This window comes from Puma concolor, chromosome B3, assembly GCF_028749965.1.
Source record: "Puma concolor isolate L17-30 chromosome B3, mPumCon1.1.hap2, whole genome shotgun sequence".
Lineage (NCBI taxonomy): Eukaryota > Metazoa > Chordata > Mammalia > Carnivora > Felidae > Puma > Puma concolor.
Window position 1 is genome coordinate 2,898,016 of NC_141672.1, and position 17,370 is coordinate 2,915,385.

The 17,370-nt window shown below is 45.0% G+C and overlaps 1 protein-coding gene and 1 non-coding gene across 5 annotated transcripts in view; both read left to right on the plus strand.

Moving 5' to 3' along the window:
- PPP1R13B (protein phosphatase 1 regulatory subunit 13B) overlaps positions 1-17,370 on the plus strand; it is a 102,710-nt gene that overhangs the window by 54,802 nt on the left and 30,538 nt on the right. For all 4 annotated transcript variants that reach the window (XM_086708688.1, XM_086708690.1, XM_086708687.1 and 1 more), the window contains exons 3-4: positions 136-255; positions 5,988-6,064. In XM_086708688.1, coding sequence (XP_086564814.1) covers positions 136-255; positions 5,988-6,064 — 197 coding nt within the window. The remainder of the gene's footprint in view (positions 1-135; positions 256-5,987; positions 6,065-17,370) is intronic.
- Positions 6,846-7,007, plus strand: LOC112856610 (U1 spliceosomal RNA). The gene has a single exon (XR_003223165.1). It is a non-coding gene; the product is annotated as a U1 spliceosomal RNA (small nuclear RNA).

A 17,370-nucleotide genomic window follows, 5' to 3' on the forward strand; every position in this document is an offset into this window, starting at 1 on the left:
TAAAATTTAGTGCTTATAATATCCTTGAATTCTAATGTATATGTGTATATTTATTTAAATCTATTTTTATTTATTTTTTGCTTTTGGTTGGAGTCCTTTTATTTCTGGAATAAGTAAGATGTGGTTTTTTTCTAGAGCGTCCCATACCCTTTGATCACATGATGTACGAACATCTTCAGAAGTGGGGGCCACGCAGGGAAGAAGTGAAATTTTTCCTTCGACATGAGGATTCCCCAACCGAGAGCAGTGAGCAAGGTAGCCGAGTGCTTTCCCCGTTTGTTAATTCCTGCCGTAACAGTTAATTTAAGTAAAATAGGAATAGATGTTAAATCGTTCACGTTTTGTTTTCCCTTTGCTCACAAGTGGGGAGAGGGGGAGGTGGGATCTCCCGTTTCTTTGCCCTCTGTTATTGCAGTTGACAGTTGCTCCGCCCTTGCTTCCGCCCTTGCTTCCGTCTCAGGACCCTAAGTCAGTCAGGTGATGTGTTCAGACACGTGTGGGCTGATGTGAGGGCTCCTGCTGTTGAAAGAAACCGTTGATAAATACCGGATGCATCGAATATCCAGAGTTTAAGAATAAACGAAACCACGAAAGGATTAGAAGAATTCTGAGAGATACGGGTTTTACTTAAAATTTTTCGAGGGAACAAGACTTTTCTAAGCCTAACACTAGGCCATAAAAGAACCGAATTACTGAAAACAGAAGAACCCGCCCCCCACACGGCTTGAGTGGCAATAACCACCCTGGGCAAAGTCAAAAGGCAAATTATAAGCTGGGAAACAGCATTTATAGCTCATATTGTAGACGGCTGACTATCTTTATGTATAAAAGTTTCTAAAAATTGATAAGGAAAACCCGTTTAAGAAAAGGGGAAGTCTGCAAAGACAGGTCACAGAAAAGTGAATCCGCGTGGCCCTAGGGTATGCGAAAAGATGTTCAGCCTTACTCCTCATAAAAGAAATGCAGAGAAGACAGGGGGATAGTGTATCTCACCTGCTACATCGGCGAGGACTAGAACATTTAATGACAGCGTTGGCCAGGAGCTTGAGAAACAGACACTCTGCCATGTTGCCGTGGGAGTGTCGGTCAGCGGCTTCTGTGGAGGGCAGTTTAGCGATATCTGTGAGACTTAGGAAGGCACCAGACCTCTCACCCAGCAGCCTCACTTCTGAGAACTTATCCTAAAGCTGTGCCTACACATGCGCACAGTGATGTGCACGCAGCGTTAGTAGTCATGGAACCCTGCGGTGGGAGCCACGGGAGGGCCTGCCGTGGGCGTCGGGTTACGGGAGTGGCGGTGCAGCTGTGCAGGGCGCCACTCTACGGCCACAAGTCAGGAGTAGCTCTGTGCCCTGAGCTGGTGGTGTAGACCATCTCCCGAACAGGTGAGTGAGCACAGTGCCCCACCACATGCGCGTTGTGCCGCTGCCGTGCACCAGGGACAGAGCGTAATTCTGTCCATTTGCATCGGCTCGTCCCTGTGTAAAGTGGCTCTGGAAGCATGGTCAGAAACTGGTAACAGTGCCAGCTGTGGGGGATGGCTGCAGGGTGAGGGAGGGAGGGCAGATGTCTAATTGTATACCTGTTCGTTCCTTTTGAACTTTGAACCATGGGAATATGCTTCCTATTTTTGAATTCGAATTTAAACAAAGTAAGAGAATCTCTTGTAAAAGTATGTATACTGCCTTGAAGAGATCCTTAACTTGTTATTCAACAGTGATTGTGGATTACTTCCGGTATTTAAAAAGAATAAACGAGGGGCACCTAGGTGGCTCAGTCAGTTAATGTCCAACTTCGGCTCGGGTCACGATCTCACGGTCTGTGAGTTCGAGCCCCGCGTCGGGCTCTGTGCTGACAGCTCAGAGCCTGGAGCCTGCTTCGGATTCTGTGTCTCTCCCTCTGTCTACCCCTCCCCTGCTCATGCTCTGTGTCTCTCTGTCTCTCAATAATAAATAAACGTTAAAAAAAATTTTTTTAAAGAATAAACAATAGGGGCGCCTGGGTGGCGCAGTCGGTTAGGCATCCGACTTCAGCCAGGTCACGATCTCGCGGTCCGTGAGTTCGAGCCCCACGTCGGGCTCTGGGCTGATGGCTCAGAGCCTGGAGCCTGTTTCCGATTCTGTGTCTCCCTCTCTCTCTGCCCCTCCCCCGTTCATGCTCTGTCTCTCTCTGTCCCAAAAATAAATAAACGTTGAAAAAAAAAAAAAATTAAAAAAAAAAAAAAGAATAAACAATAAAGGGATATCCTTTTGTAAAAAGAATATTCCCTTATTGCACATGATTCCCTTTTATTTGTATTTTATCAAAAAAGACATTCTGCTCCTAGAATGAGCTACCAGCTACTTTAAAATCATGTTTCCACAGTTGTAAGTGGAGTTCAGTGCTGTTTTTACAATGCACCTTCACTTCTGGGCTTGCTTCTATCTGCTGCTGGCCATCTGGAGTCAGGAGACCAGATCCAGCTCCTCGTCCGCTTTTGCCTTAGCCGAGGGCCCTGCCTCGCTGCCCAAAAGCCTCCCAAGAAGGAGGGCTAGACTAGCTGACAGCTGAAGTGCTATTCTCGTGCGGAGAATTTGTATCCGCTCCCTAGCCGAGCTCTCCAAATACTTACATCCCTCTTGGGCCTAGCTACACTTAACTTAAAGGTTTTGTGATTTACTCATACTAACACAGTATGTGTACATCCCCGTTAATGTCCTGGGTGGAGGGATGGGGGTAAGGCCTTATTCTCACCTCACGGAGTTCAGAAGCATCAGGGATACTTAAAGAGAACTGTTCAGGCGTGAGAAAGGTGACAACGCTGACCTTCCGGTGGACCTTCATCATCACCCCACAGCACTGCTCAGCCCAGTGGTGCTGACACAGCAGGTACACAGATGGGAGGAGAGGATGTTGAGCTGCGTGGCATGAAGGAGACTGCCGTCAGCACAGAGCATTTAGAGAAGGCAGACTAGGGACCTTGAGGGATGAGCGGGATGCAGAGGGGAGAATGCAGGGCACCGGGATGAGGAAGATCCCAGGAAGGTGCGGTGATGGGGAATTCACAGGGCAACCCGGGCTGGCTGGGACTGTTGGGCAGGACTGGAAGAACCAAGTTCATCGCAACTCTCATGGCTTTACAGAACTTCCGGCAAAGTCCCTGCCATCCTACTCGGCGCTCCTCAGCTTGGCTTAGGTGGCATTTGTAGTAGGACCCTACCCACCTCTTCAGCCTCCCTGCCCCTTCTTTCTCCGTTTCAGCCACGTCCCTTCTGGCACCTTCATTCTCTGTTGTCCCCAAATCACAAGGCCGTCCCCACACCCTGCCCCCCGTGCTCTCCCCTCGGCCCTGGTTTCTCTGCCTGTGCTTGGGCATACTGCGCCCCTGTCTCAGAACCCAAGGAAGGAGACGGCACGGCACGTAAAACAGGTGCTTTGTTCCGTTTTGTTCGTGTTCACTGAGCTGCTCCTCCAGTTCAGACTTTAAGCAGCCAGAGTTGAGGATCCAAGGCTCATGTTTCCTCTGTGCTTCCCACAGAGCTGAGTACAAGGCAGTTGTCACCAACTGATATTATTTAAAAGGGATTAACATCTGTGGTTAAGCATCCGACTCCGGATTCTGGCTCAGGTCGTGATCTCCCAGTTTGTGAGTTTGAGCCCCATGTCAGCGTGGAGCTTGCTTGGGATTCTCTCTCTCCCTGTCTCTCTGCCCCTCCCCTGCTCCCTCACTCGCTCGCTCACTCTCTCAAAAATAAACTTTAAAAAAAGGGGATTAACTAATTACATTTGAGTGTTTATTGTGTAGAACTACAAGATACATAACAAAAAGTAAAAGACCTGCCTCACCAGAATGGTAAAGATTCTCTATTTGGAAGCTAGAGGAGAGCGTAGAGAATGTTCCCTTCCCATCACCTGTACACTTCGGGGACAAGCTTGGAATGGAAAGTAACTCGATGAAGGCCGTATGCAGAGCACAGAGTAGACCCCAGGGGCCGGTGCACTGGAGTTGGGAGCAAGGCTGCTTACTTAGCGTGGGACTTGGGCAAATGACTTCCCATCCCTGTGCCCCGTCTCCTCATCTGCAGGGTGCACAGGGCTGTGATTGGGGTTAGTGAGGTGACCTGCAAAGTGCTCACTAAATGTCACCTCTTAGGATTCACTATTTTCTGACTCTAAATTGCAAGGTCTTCAGGTTTCTTTACCATCAAAGATTAAGTGGCACTTGGTATAATTTTCATGTTGTGTGTCTCATAGTATTCTAATTTCTTGATAGCCTGTTGTTTGGAAGAGGCAGAAATGATGAAATATTAAATTAACCTCAACACGTTATTCCTTAAAAATACCAAGAATAACTAAGAATTTAATTAACCCCGTAAATTGGTAGATGCCACAGTTTGAGGGAAGTGCGTGGGGGGGGGGGTGTGTGTGTGCACGTGTGTGCGTGTGTGATTCCTGCTACTAGGAAACTACTCTAGATTCCGTGAAATGGCTGTTGTATACCGTATGCCTGTGTTCATTTGCGTGCCATGCCACAAATATTTGGTTAACCTCTTTTTGAATTTCCGCTTCCCTAAGGACCCTTTTTCGGATATTCTGTTACTTGTCCCGCATCTTTCCCCATCAGATGTACTATATATTTATGTACTATATAACTCTGCTGAATACATAAAAAGAGTAAGATATTTCTCTTCCCCCAAGAGTCTTTGCCCCCTTGGGGACAATTCACTGTCTTTGAGAATGCATGCTTTAAGGTGAAGCGAGTCATATTTCCATTATAGCATTTTTCTGCAAATTTTCAAAGTAATAGGAAAGATATAGAACAAAAGTGTTTTCCTTTTTCTTTTCTTTTTTTAAACATGAGGTTTATGTGCCTTTGAAGTCATGCATTTTAAGTACTAAAGTAGGCTCTGGAGTGCAGTAATTCTCCAGTTACATTAAGTAATAGCTGTAGGGGCAGGCACTGGACACACCAAAGACCTTGGTCTCTGTGACCTCAGAGTCACCAGGTGCACAATTGTGCAGCGTGCTTCATTTTGTTTAAAAAACAAAAATACGACAGGGCAGGAGCACCTGGGTGGCTCGGTGGGTTGAGTGCCTGTCTCTTGATTTCAGCTCAGGTCGTGATCCCAGGGTCGTGGGATTGAGCCCTGTGTCGGGCTCCACACTGTGTGGAGCCTGCTTGGGAGTGTATCTCTCTTTCTCCCTCTAGCCCTCTCCCCCCTTTCAGGTGCTGTCTCTCTCAAATTAAAAAATACATATATTTTAAAAAATATGACAGGACATATAATTTCTCCAGTTTAAATTTGAAGCCTTTTGGGGGAAACATTTTTTTAATGTTTATTCATTTATTTTTGAGAGAGAGAGAGAGAGACAACAGGGGTGGGACAAAGAGAGAGGGGGAGACACAGAATCCAAAGCAGGCTCCAGGCTCTGAGCTGTCAGCACAGAGCCCAACACAGGGCTCAAACTCATGAACCATGAAATCATGACCTGAGCTGAAGTCGGATACTTAACCTACTGAGCCACCCAGGCTCCCCGAAACATTGGAATTTTTATGGAATAAAGAAGAATTCTTAAGACTGCCTGATTTGTGTTGGTGCCCCATGTCAGTGGGGACCCTGTCAGTGAAGATCAGTTCTGTGCACCAGTGTGATTTCTGGATATTCAGTTCTATTTGAGTCCCTGATAAAATATAAAAGTCTTTAAGAAATGTTTAATAAAAATTAGTTGTGGTAAAATACATATAACATCAAACTTACCATCTTGACCATTTTTAAGTGTTAGAAATCTTTCAATGTAAGACATTTTCAAGATTCTGAAAATAGAGAAAAAAATTTCACATAAACAACTTCATAAGAATTAATTATAAAGCATTTTTTCAACTGTTTTAAGTGTTGAATTGTTCAGCCTGATAATTTATACTTGTGTTGAATAAATAAGCGAAGGGATGGGAGGATATCATCGTACTAATACGTCTGTTAGTAAGGCTGGCCTTCTCATTTCTTCAGGTGGCCGTCAGACCCAAGAGCAGAGAACTCAGAGAAATGTAATAAATGTACCTGCAGAAAAACGCACAGAAAATGGCGTAAGTAATAGCGAATCAAATTGAAGTTTTTAAATTGCTTTTTACAGGTACTAATGGGGTTGGATTATAATTCACTTTTAAAGAACTCCTTTGGGGGGTAGAAGTGTCATTTCCATGGAATATTTCCAAACTTGTGAAGTTCTGCAGCGTCTCTGGTGGTCTTACCGGTTCTAACAGTGTGGCCCGTGCACAGCTGAGCGGCAGCAGCTTTCCTCAGTGCGTGTGACAGTGACCCGGGCCCTGGGAGCGATGGCCTCCGTGTCTAAGAGGTGAACGGGCAGACTTGCCTCGTGCTTCATGTTGATGTCTTAATCCTTCTGTCAGGCTCTGAAAGACAAAATGGTTGGTGAGTTGAAGTCTTCCTCATCGTCGCCTCCAGCGGAGAGGACTTCCTTCGTCAGATGGCGTGGCGCAGGGGAGACCAGGCCTGACGGGTGGGGAGGGAGGGCACGCGTCCCCGTGGGGGAGCAGCGTTAGGAAATGTTGGCGTGTGCTGCGAGTGTGAGCGGAAATGAGGGCGTGGAGGTGAGTGAGAGCATGATGAAGAACGAGAGGGGTTTTTGATGTGATCTTTCTGGAAATCTTAGTAATGACTTTTCCAAATGATCTTCGGGCTAGAGAACTCGCGTCTTTTTCTGGCTCTGCCACCAACTAGGTGCGTGACCTTGGGCGAGTTACCTCCTGGCACAGAGTTTGCACGGCCAGACGTGGGGAAAGAGCACACGGTCCGGAGCGTGGAGGGCCCATAGTCCCACATGGGCTTTAGAACCTTCTAGCTAGAATACTTACCTGGCAGGGGAGACACCATGATCAGGAAGGTGGTTTTCCCAGGGCGAGGCTTGCCCATTGCACTGCGGGCATGCTGACCCCTGCGATTTCCCCAAATGTGGGAAACTCGACTGCATAATTTGTGGTAGTGGGGGACTGCGTTCGCGCTCTCCAAAAAAAAAAAAAGAACCTTCTAGCTAGCTAAATTTGAGCAAGTGGCTTTGCCTCTCTACTTGCCAACTTAGTATGACTGAAATGTGACTTTTGTTTTTTTATGGGCTACTGTTGTGACTTTAGGTGATCTCCTCCTCTCTCTCTCTCTCTCTCTCTGTAAGATGAGGTTGTTAGCGCCTTTCCCCTTTTTTCCACTTCGCTTTCCCTCCTACCTTCTAGCTCATGCGGTTATACTTCTATGTTGTCGAGGTTGGTAATATTTGTGCTGTTGTCTAAGCCTCTTGAAAACCATTCAGTAGTGTTTATTATTTTAGATTCTGCAGAGCCAGATGGTATACTAGATTCTATTTTCTTTTCCTTGCCTCCAACCTCATAATCCTTGTGCCACTCAGAACTCTTCCTGATGTCAAGGGTATGGATTCTCCTTCCTTAGCCTCCAATTTCTAAAGGCCGTTCCACAAATCCTCTCCTCCTGCCTTCAAATCTAGAGCCTCTGTGAGGTTCTGCCAGGCATATCTGCTTCAGGAAGTCTCAAGAAATAAATGGCCAGACCCCAGTAAATGGGCAGTACTTTTGGCTCGGTGAGTCTGGGGTGGGCCTGGAAAGCTCCCCATATGACCGTGTTGCCCTGTCTGGTGTGAGAAACTCCAGGTTACATGCATACGCTGTCATAAGCATTCAGAACTTGTGCAGCCGAATTGCGAAGATTCTTTTGAGTTCTAAGATTGCCCGTGACCTGAACTTCAGGGAAGGATAAATCTATTGAGTGTTAGGTGCTCTGTATCGAAGTCGGGGTTGTGCATATGATACGGGGAAGCGACTCAGAAGGAGAGAATTCCAGTCCTAAAGTGACTTCTGGTGTTTTCACGTGATGGGTCTGTGATCTTTTCCCTGATGAAGTTGTTTCTTCACGGAGAGATGATATTTCTGTCTCAAGATCAACAAAACTGAAACCTGACAGCAAAATTAAAAATGTGTCTGTAGCCTTTATGTGAGTTTTTAATTAGAGGAAGGCAGAGAGCCGTCGGGGGATGTAACTTTGCACTGGCAGCATCACATCAAAGACGCTGCTGTATTTTATGGCACACACGCCTGCCTGTTAAGCCCAGTAACGCATTACATTTGCAGAGTCCTTACTGTCTACAAAGCACTTTCACGTGCAGTTTTAAAGTTCATAAGATGTTAAAAACCTCTTTCTTCCAAACTGTTTTGTATATACCCTGGACAGAGAACCCTCTGCTCTGTGGGCTGCAGCGTCCAGGAGTAGATCAAGCAGCAGCTGCAGGAGGAGGGTGTGTAGGCTGAAAGAGGACAGGAAACCGAGTTGCTATGATTCGTGCCCATGAGCAGCTGCTGGGGCAAGAAGGTGGGGACTTCCGCTGTCCAAAAGTCGCAGGTCAGCAAGTCAGGTTTTCTGAGAAAGAAATGCCCAGACCACTGGCCTTTCGGCTCAATGAGTCTGGGAACCTCCAGGCTACATGCACACACTGTCTTAAGCATTCAGAACTTACTTGTCCAGGGGCGTCTTGGGGGCTCAGTCGGTTAAGCCTCCAGCCCTTGATTCTGGCTCAGGTCACGCTCTCACGGTTTGTGAGTTCAAGCCCTGCGTCAGGCTCTGTGCTGACAATGCAGAACCTACTTGGAATTATCTCCCTCTCTCTCTGCCCCTCCCTCTCTCTTTCCCTTTCTCAAAATAAACTTTATTTAAAAATAAAAAAGAACTTGTCCAACATCTTTGGAGATCTGGTTTAACTATGTAATATAAAGGCAAGTGGATTTTTTTCCTCATTGTATATATTTGTGTCAGGGCTCCCCAGGCCCACCCCTAGTTTCAGTGGTTTACCAGGAGGACCCACAGGACTCGGGATCTAGCTGTGCTCACGTCTGGGATTTCCTGTGTGAGAGGACACAGAGTTGTGTGGGACAAAGTCTGAGGACACCAGGCACCAGCTTCTAAGAGTCCTTCCCCGGCGGAGCCACACGGGATGCACTCAGTCCTCCCAACCACCAGCTAGGACGACAGGTGCGACACATTGTCGACCAGGGAAGCTCAGTAGAGCCCCAGTGCCCGGGGTCCCTACTAAGAGCCAGTCCTGTGGGCAGCCTCTCTGTAGCAAATAGGAAAGCACCAGACTCCCAGAAGGAAGCAAGTATTTAACACAAACCATATTACTCGCACAAACATTTTAGGTTCAGCGAGCCTCTCGTCACTTCTGGGAATGGTGGGATCCCTCCCCAATCTGAGTTCCCAGAGGGCAACCCAGGGCTTGCCTTTAAGCAGGCCTGTTAGGAGAGCGGTTTGAGGTCTGTGGTGTGGATGCTTCTGTCCAGCACCGTTTCACGTAGGTGTCCTGGGAGTGCTTTTTCCTGTTTTCTCTGTGAGTCAGTTCCTGCTCTATTCCAGTACGTGTGGTAAGCTGCTGAGGCCAGTTGATCCGTCCCCTGCCCCCCACTTCTAAGCGCTTTGTAGTTTTAGCTCCTGGATGTGGGTCCGTGATGTACTGTGAGTTGATTTTTGTGTATGGTGCATGAAGTAGGGTCTGGATTTGTTCTCTTGCCTGTAAAAATACCTAGTTACCCTTGCAGCATTTGGTGAAAAGACTGTTATTCCCCACTGAATTGTCTTGGCACCTTTGTCAAATCAAAATTAGCCATAAATGTGAGAGTTTATTTCTGGAAGTATTTGTTATTAATATTGTGACTTGGTCCCCCTGTGTAACATATGGTACCTGGGACTCACCTGTGCCTCGTGTCTCCAAATCAAGTAACATTTCAAGTGTCTAGAGAATAAACTTGCAGGTTCCACGTCTAGAGTCAAAGGTTGCCAGTTTCAAGACGTAACTCTTGTATGATGCACCTGGGACTGTCCAGTCTCCCCTCGTCTAGTTCAAGTGTGTCTCAGGTCTGCTAGGGTGCTTATTTTGTGGCTGCTGTCTGTTCTCTTCTGACCATTTTTGTTGTCTCCTCTCCTGTTAGTTTATTTCTGTGGTTTTATGTTATTTGATGCCAAAATCCCTTTACTGTCATGTATTGGTTTGGGGATTTAAGGACATTAGGATTAAATAACCCTCCATTGTAAGCAAGATGAGGTGTGGATTTCTTTCAGTTTTCCCTGTTGGGATTTGTTGAGTATACTGATTCTGAGTGTTACCATCTATCAACATGTCTGGAAAATTCTCTACTATTATCTGTGCAGGTTTTTCTTCTTCCATATTCTTATTTTTGTTTTCTGGAATGCTTATTAGACATGTTATATCTTTCATTTTATTCTCCTTTTCTCTTAATTTTAATGTTTTATTCTTGAGAGAGAGAGAGAGAGAGAGAGAGAGAGAGCGAGAGCACGTGAGCAGGGGAGGGGCAGAGAGGGAGACACAGAATCGGAAGCAGGCTCTAGGCTCTGAGCTGTCAGCCCAGAGCCTGAGGCGGGGCTCGAACTCACTACCCGTGAGATCATGACCTGAGCAGAAGTCGGAGGCTTAACTGACTGGCCACCCAGGTGCCCCAATTTCTCTCTTTTTTTAAGTTTATTTTTGAGAGAGAGAGAGACAGAGAAAGAGACAGAGTGGGGGGAGGGGCAGTGAGAGAGGGAGAGAGAGAGAGAGAATCCCATGCAGGCTCTGTGCTGTCAGGGCAGATCCCAACATGGGGCTCAATCCCATGACCCTGGGATCATGACCTGAACCAAAATCAAGAGTCGGACGCTGAACTGACTGAGCCAGCCACCCAGGCACCCTGCTTACTTTCTCTTTTATGTTTTTACTTTCTTTGTCTCTTTATGTTGTGTTCTGGGTAGTTTCTTAGGATATATATTTCAGTTAATGAATTGTGTCTTTACTTGTGTTTATTTGGCTGTTTAGTATATATAATGTACTTTAAATATTATTTATTATAAAAAAACAAGACACAGTCTGGGAGAAAATACTTGCAAATCTTATATCTGACAAAGGACTTGTATCCAGAATATGTAAAGAGCTCTTAAAACCCAATAAGAAAATAAACAACCCAGTTTAGAAAGAAACAGATAGGGGTACCTGCCTTGAGATTCTCTCTCTCTCCCTCTCTCTCTGCCCCTCCCCAACTTGTGTGTGCATGCACTCTCTCTCCCCCCTAAAAAACTTAAAAATTTAAATAAATAAGCAAACAAACAAATAAGAAACAGGGAAAAGATTTGAATAGATGTTTCACCAAAGAATATATGTTAGGGTAAGCACATGGAAAAATGTTCAACATCATTAGTCTTTAGGAAAATACAATTTAAAACCACACTGTTAGAAATACCACCTATTAGAATATCTAAAACTAAAAAGACTCATCCTAAGAAGTGTTGATGAGACTGTGGAGAGCCCAGAACTCTCAAACACTGCTGTTGGGAATGTAAGGTGGTACAGTCTGGAAAACTGTGACAGTTTCTTTAAAACTTGGACATGAATCTTTTATGTGATCTGAGTATTTACCAAAGAGAAAAGAAAGCAAATGTTTATACAGACTTATACGTGAATGTTCATAGCATTTTGATTTGTGGTACCCAAAATCTGGAGGCAAAATTAATGTCTAGTAACAGGTGAATGGACAGAAAACATTGCACGTCTGTATGGTGAGATCTTACGAGCAGTAATGAGGAGCAAACCACTGATACCTGAGGCAGCATGGACGGATCTCACTGTGCTGAAAAGCCAGACCACAAAGTACATAACTGCTTCATTCTCTGTGCATAAAACTCTAGGAAATGTGGACCAACCTCTAGTAGCAGAAGATAGATCGGTGGTGGCCTGTGAACCTGGGAGCCGGGTGCAAGGAGGAGGCGGGAGGGGGAGCCACAAAGACACAAGGCCCCAGGGTACAAGCCAGCTTCAGTGTTCTGTCATTGCCCAGAGCTTCCGCCACCTCTCTGTAACTTCCTCACTGGTGTGTCAGCCCAGCGATGCTGTCAAAAATAGGTGTTTATGTTTCATCTTACCTTGTAGGTGCGGTGATCAGGAGTACAGTTCTGTGTGTCTTGGGGGCCGTGCTGTCGGACACAGAGCAGTTCCCGTGGTGTTTTGCTTGTAGCTCTTGGGCAGCATGTGGTGGTTTTTCTCTTCGCGTTATTTGTGTTCCTTGATAGCCCTGTTTTCCTGCTGATCTTTCCAGCCTTGATCGTTCCTAGCTGCTTGCCTTGGGTATAAATCTGTGTTGAACCAAACTGAATTTATTTGGGTGAGTTTTAATCATAAGAGTAATTCGCGTTTGTAGGATAAAATAGCATATTACGGTACTATTACAGGGGGTGGGGAGCCAGTATACATTTTAGATACTAGTTGACTCTTAGTAATTTGTGAGGCTTAGTAATTGTTGGAATACGAAATACTTCAGCTCCAGAATAGAGTGAAGTGTTAGAGAGACTCAGTGTCACTGAATGTTTTTTGGGATACAAATAAGTCTACATGTTTATAATATTTATCTTGATATCATTATCACCTATTTCGTTTGCCCTCCAAACCTGAACATTTATAACCATGGAGACGGCAGAAAGATAAGTGATTTAATGTGCTAGAAGATTATGTGGGTATCAATGGATTTGACCAGGGGCGCCTGGGTGGCTCAGTCGGTTAAGCGGCTGACTTCGGCTCGGGTCATGATTTTGCGGTCCGTGAGTTCGAGCCCCGTGTCTGGCTCTGTGCTGACAGCTCAGAGCCTGGAGCCTGTTTCAGATTCTGTGTCTCCCTCTCTCTGACCCTCCCCTTCCCCTGTTCGTGCTCTGTCTCTGTCTCAAAGATAAATAAACGTTAAAAAAAAATTTTTAATGGATTTGATCATAATTATTTGGTCAGAGTTTTGTTTTAAGGCATGTTGGTCATTTTTGGAGTGACATTACACGTGAGAATCCAGTTATACTTCAAAAAATCAGTTAATAGTTTCAAACAAATATCTCATTATGATTACATTCCCACATAGGATGCTGGCTGTTTGGTCTAATTTTTTATTTTTTACATTTTTTTATTGTGAAATATACAGAAGAATGTGTAAAATACGCACAGGTGAAGAAATTACTAAAAAAACAAAACAAAACAAAACAGAACCCTGTTCAGATAACGACGACCTAGGCTTAAATTTCTCTCTATTCTTTCTAAAACAATTCTGTCCAATTTATTTTGGTTTTAGACAGGCCAGAGATCTAAAAGCAAGGTGTTTGGTGATGGCTACTTGAAGTCTGTTTCAAATTCCACAGCGGTGTTTTTGGAGATAGGTGTGTAAACAAATCACAGTGCAGTGTGGGAAGCGCAGTAAAAGTAGAACAAGGCACCAGAGTAATAGGCTATGGTTTGGTTAACTTACTGAGGTGGGTATCAGGGAAGATCTCCCCGCAGAGGTCAAACGAGTCTGCAAAGGTACAGGGAAGAGCACAAGGCGCTCTGAGAAGCAGAGATCGAGAAACACGGTGGGGACGACAGAGCATAAATTGTGGGGACGAGGAGGGCGTGATGCTGAAGAGGGAAGAGAGCTGAAGTGTTCTGGTCAGGGAGCAGCGGGATCTTCACTGTGCCACAAGCTGAGACTTAATCCTGTAGGGTATTAAGATCTGTATGCTGAAAACTGTAGAAAGCTTATGAAGGAAATTGAAGAAGATACGAAGAAATGGAAAAACATTCTGTGCTCATGGATTGGAAGAATAAATATTGTTAAAATGTCAGTACTACCCAAGCAATCTACACATTCAATGCAATCCCGATCAAAATTGCACCAGCATTCTTCTCGAAGCTAGAACAAGCAATCCTGAAATTTGTATGGAACCACCAAAGACCCCGAATAGCCAAAGTAATATTGAAGAAGAAAACCAAAGTGGGAGGCATCACAGTCCCAGACTCCAGCCTCTACTACAAAGCTGTAATCATCAAGACAGCATGGTATTGGCACAAAAACAGACACAGAGACCGATAGAATAGAATAGGGACTCCAGAATTGAACCCACAAAAGTATGGCCAACTAATCTTCGACAAAGCAGGAAAGAATATCCAATGGAAAAAAGGCAGTCTCTTTAACAAATGGTGCTGGGAGAACTGGACAGCAACATGCGGAAGAATGAAACTAGACCACTTTCTTACACCATTCACAAAAATACACTCATAATGGATGAAGGACCAGAATGTGAGACAGGAAACCGTCAAAACCCTAGAGGAGAAAGCAAGAAAAAAACCTCTCTGACCTCAGCCGCAGCAATTTCTTACTTGACACATCTCCAAAAACAAGGGAATTAAAAGCAAAAATGAACTATTGGAACCTCATGAAGATAAAAAGCTTCTCCACTGCAAAGGAAGCAGTCAACAAAACTAAAAGGCAACCGACGGAATGGGAAAAGATATTTGCAAGTGACATATCGGACAAAGGGCTAGTATCCAAAATCTATAAAGAACTCACCAAACTCCACACCCGGAAAGCAAATAATCCAGTGGATAAATGGGCAGAAGACATGAATAGACACTTCTCTAAAGAAGACATCCAGATGGCCAACAGGCACATGAAAAGATGCTCAACGTCACTCCTCATCAGGGAAATACAAATCAAAACCACACCGAGATAACACCTCACACCAGTCAGAGTGGCTAAAATGAACAAATCAGAAGACTATAGATGCTGGAGAGGATGTGGAGAAACGGGAACCCTCTTGCACTGTTGGTGGGAATGCAAACCGGTGCAGCCACTCTGGAAAACAGTGTGGAGGTTCCTCAAAAAATTAAAAATAGAACTACCCTACGACCCAGCAATAGCACTACTAGGAATTTACCCAAGGGATACAGCAGTGCTGATGCATAGGGGCACTTGTACCCCAACATTTATAGCAGCACTTTCCACAATAGCCAAATTATGGAAAGAGCCTAAATGTCCATCAACTGATGAATGGATAAAGAAGATGTGGTTTATATATTCAATGAAATACTACTTGGCAATGAGAAAGAATGAAATACGGCCTTTTGTAGCAACGTGGATGGAACTGGAGAGTGTTATGCTAAGTGAAATAAGTCATACAGAGAAAGACAGATACCATATGTTTTCACTCTTATGTGGATCCTGAGAAACTTAACAGAAGACCATGGAGGAAGGGAAGGAGAAAAAAAAGAGAGAGGGAGCCAAACCATAAGAGACTCTTAAACACTGAGAATAGGGGCGCCTGGGTGGCTCAGTCGGTTAAGTATCCGACTTCGGCTGAGGTCAAGATCTCATGGTCCGTGAGTTTGAGTCCCATGTCGGGCTCTGTGCTGTCAGTTCAGAGCCTGGAGCCTTCTTCGGATTCCATGTCTCCCTCTCTCTCTGCCCCTCCCCCACTCATGCTCTGTCTCTCTCTGTCTCTCAAAAAATGAATAAATGTTAAAAAAAAAAATAAAAAAAAAACTGAGAATAAACTGAGGGTTGATGGAGGGTGGGAGGGAGGGGAAATTGGGTGATGGGCATGGAGGAGGGCACCTGTTGGGAGGAGCACTGGGTGTTGTATGCAAACCAATCTGACAGTAAATTTCATATTAAAAAAAAACAAACGAGAGAAGGACAGGAGGGAGCCCTCTGGTGCTAGTGCTGTTGGAGTTCTGTGTCCAGCACAGGGGATGGGAATGGCTGGAGGCAGGCAGCCCTGTGAGGTCACTGCTTGCCACAACTGGAATCCCAGAGAGAGACTTCCATTCAAAGGAAGTATTTGGAAAGAGGAATTTCAAGGTTATGGAGATAGAAGCTCAAAAGGTACATCTGTAAACTACAATTTAGAAGAAAGGAGATTTCACTTCATTCCTTCCTGTAATTCACGTGCATCTGCTTATATGAAACTATCCCAAGAAAGTAAAAAGAGGGAGTTAGGCTTTTTTAGACTTCCTCTGGAACAGTACAAGCAATGATTAGGCATGCCTCCTCCAGGAAGCCCTCCACTATCACTGAGCAGTCTATTTTGTCATTTCTCATAATCTTCCAAAAATAGAGTAGCCTAGAGTTCTCGTTCTTCTATTTTATTTCTTTATTATTACTTGCTAGAATCAAGTTATCTTTAGATTTTATGTTTCCCAGTGGGGGAAATTAATCCTTTCCTCTTACATTGAACCATATGAAATTGCTGATGTCTGACCATCTACATTTTTCGATCTACAAAAACAGCATTTTCATATGATTCAAACTAATAATCAGATGGCATCTGGTAGAGCATTTACCCTTTGGTACAATAAATGAGTGGTATTTAGGGGCAATCATACGTGCCTGTGCTGCAGCCTGGTGAGAAAAAATGGGAGGCCAGTACATCCTGTGTGAGGGAAAGAGCATGCAGCCTGCCATCCCGAGACCCTGACACTGCTCCTGGCCCACCCCTGTGCTTGGGAGAGCTGTTCAGCCTGCTGCCAGAGCTCAGCTTTCTCGTCTGTGAAACAGGCTTAAGAACTTTCCTATAAGGGTTGTGTAAACGTCTACTAAGGTAACCATAAATTCAGGTTTATATAAATGTCTAATATGCAAGTGCTTGTTGTGTGTTGTTGAATCTCTAGAATTCAGAATGCATGAAATACTGAGTTCTCTCCCATCTCTGGAAGTGATGTCAGATCCTGAGTGTCAGAACAATTGCATGAGAGGTTCTGCAGAGGATCAGGAAAAGCTTCAGGAAGCAGATGGCATGGCCACTAGATCTTAAAGGATAGGTAGAGTTTAGGAAGTTGGGGGAAGGGCTCTGTAGCCAAAAGGAATAATCTGAGCAAGCATGTGAAGGTGGGGAAGTGTGGCTCTGGAATGGAGAGGCAGACACAGATACGAGGAAGAGAGAGAGAGAGACAACACTGAGCAGCAGCTTCTATTTTGAGCAACGTCGTTTCAAGTCAGTGATGAGGCTGAGGTTTCTGGGGAAATGTTACAGCCATTAATGGAAGTAAGAAATTTAGGAGGAAGCCAGGGTGGAAGGAGAGGGAGGAGCTTGGTTTCACACATGCCAAGGGTGAAGTGCTGGCATGCCATACAAATCAGGGTGTGACTCTGGCGGGGGGAACGGTGGTACCGGGGCTCCTTTGAGGAGGCCACGGGTGGGCGGCTGGAGCCACCAGAAGGCCCTTTGTGTTTTCCATGCAAACTAGCTCAGAAAGGGATGAGTAGGACAGACCCTTGAGCCTACAGCACGCCATCTCACCACAACTTGAAAGCTTAGGGAATTTTCTTTTCCCAAGTAATATAGTAACATTCTTGTCTGTAGCCTTTTCTGATAACTGACTACCAAGGAATATATGTTAAGCATTGAGGATAAAAGCAGCACTTATAGTTAAAACCTCTATTGATTGCACTCTTAGCTAGCTCTCTTAAACATATGCCCATAACATAAACATTCTCTTTCTTTGTTGTATTGTAACACTGCTGTTGGGAATAACAACTAA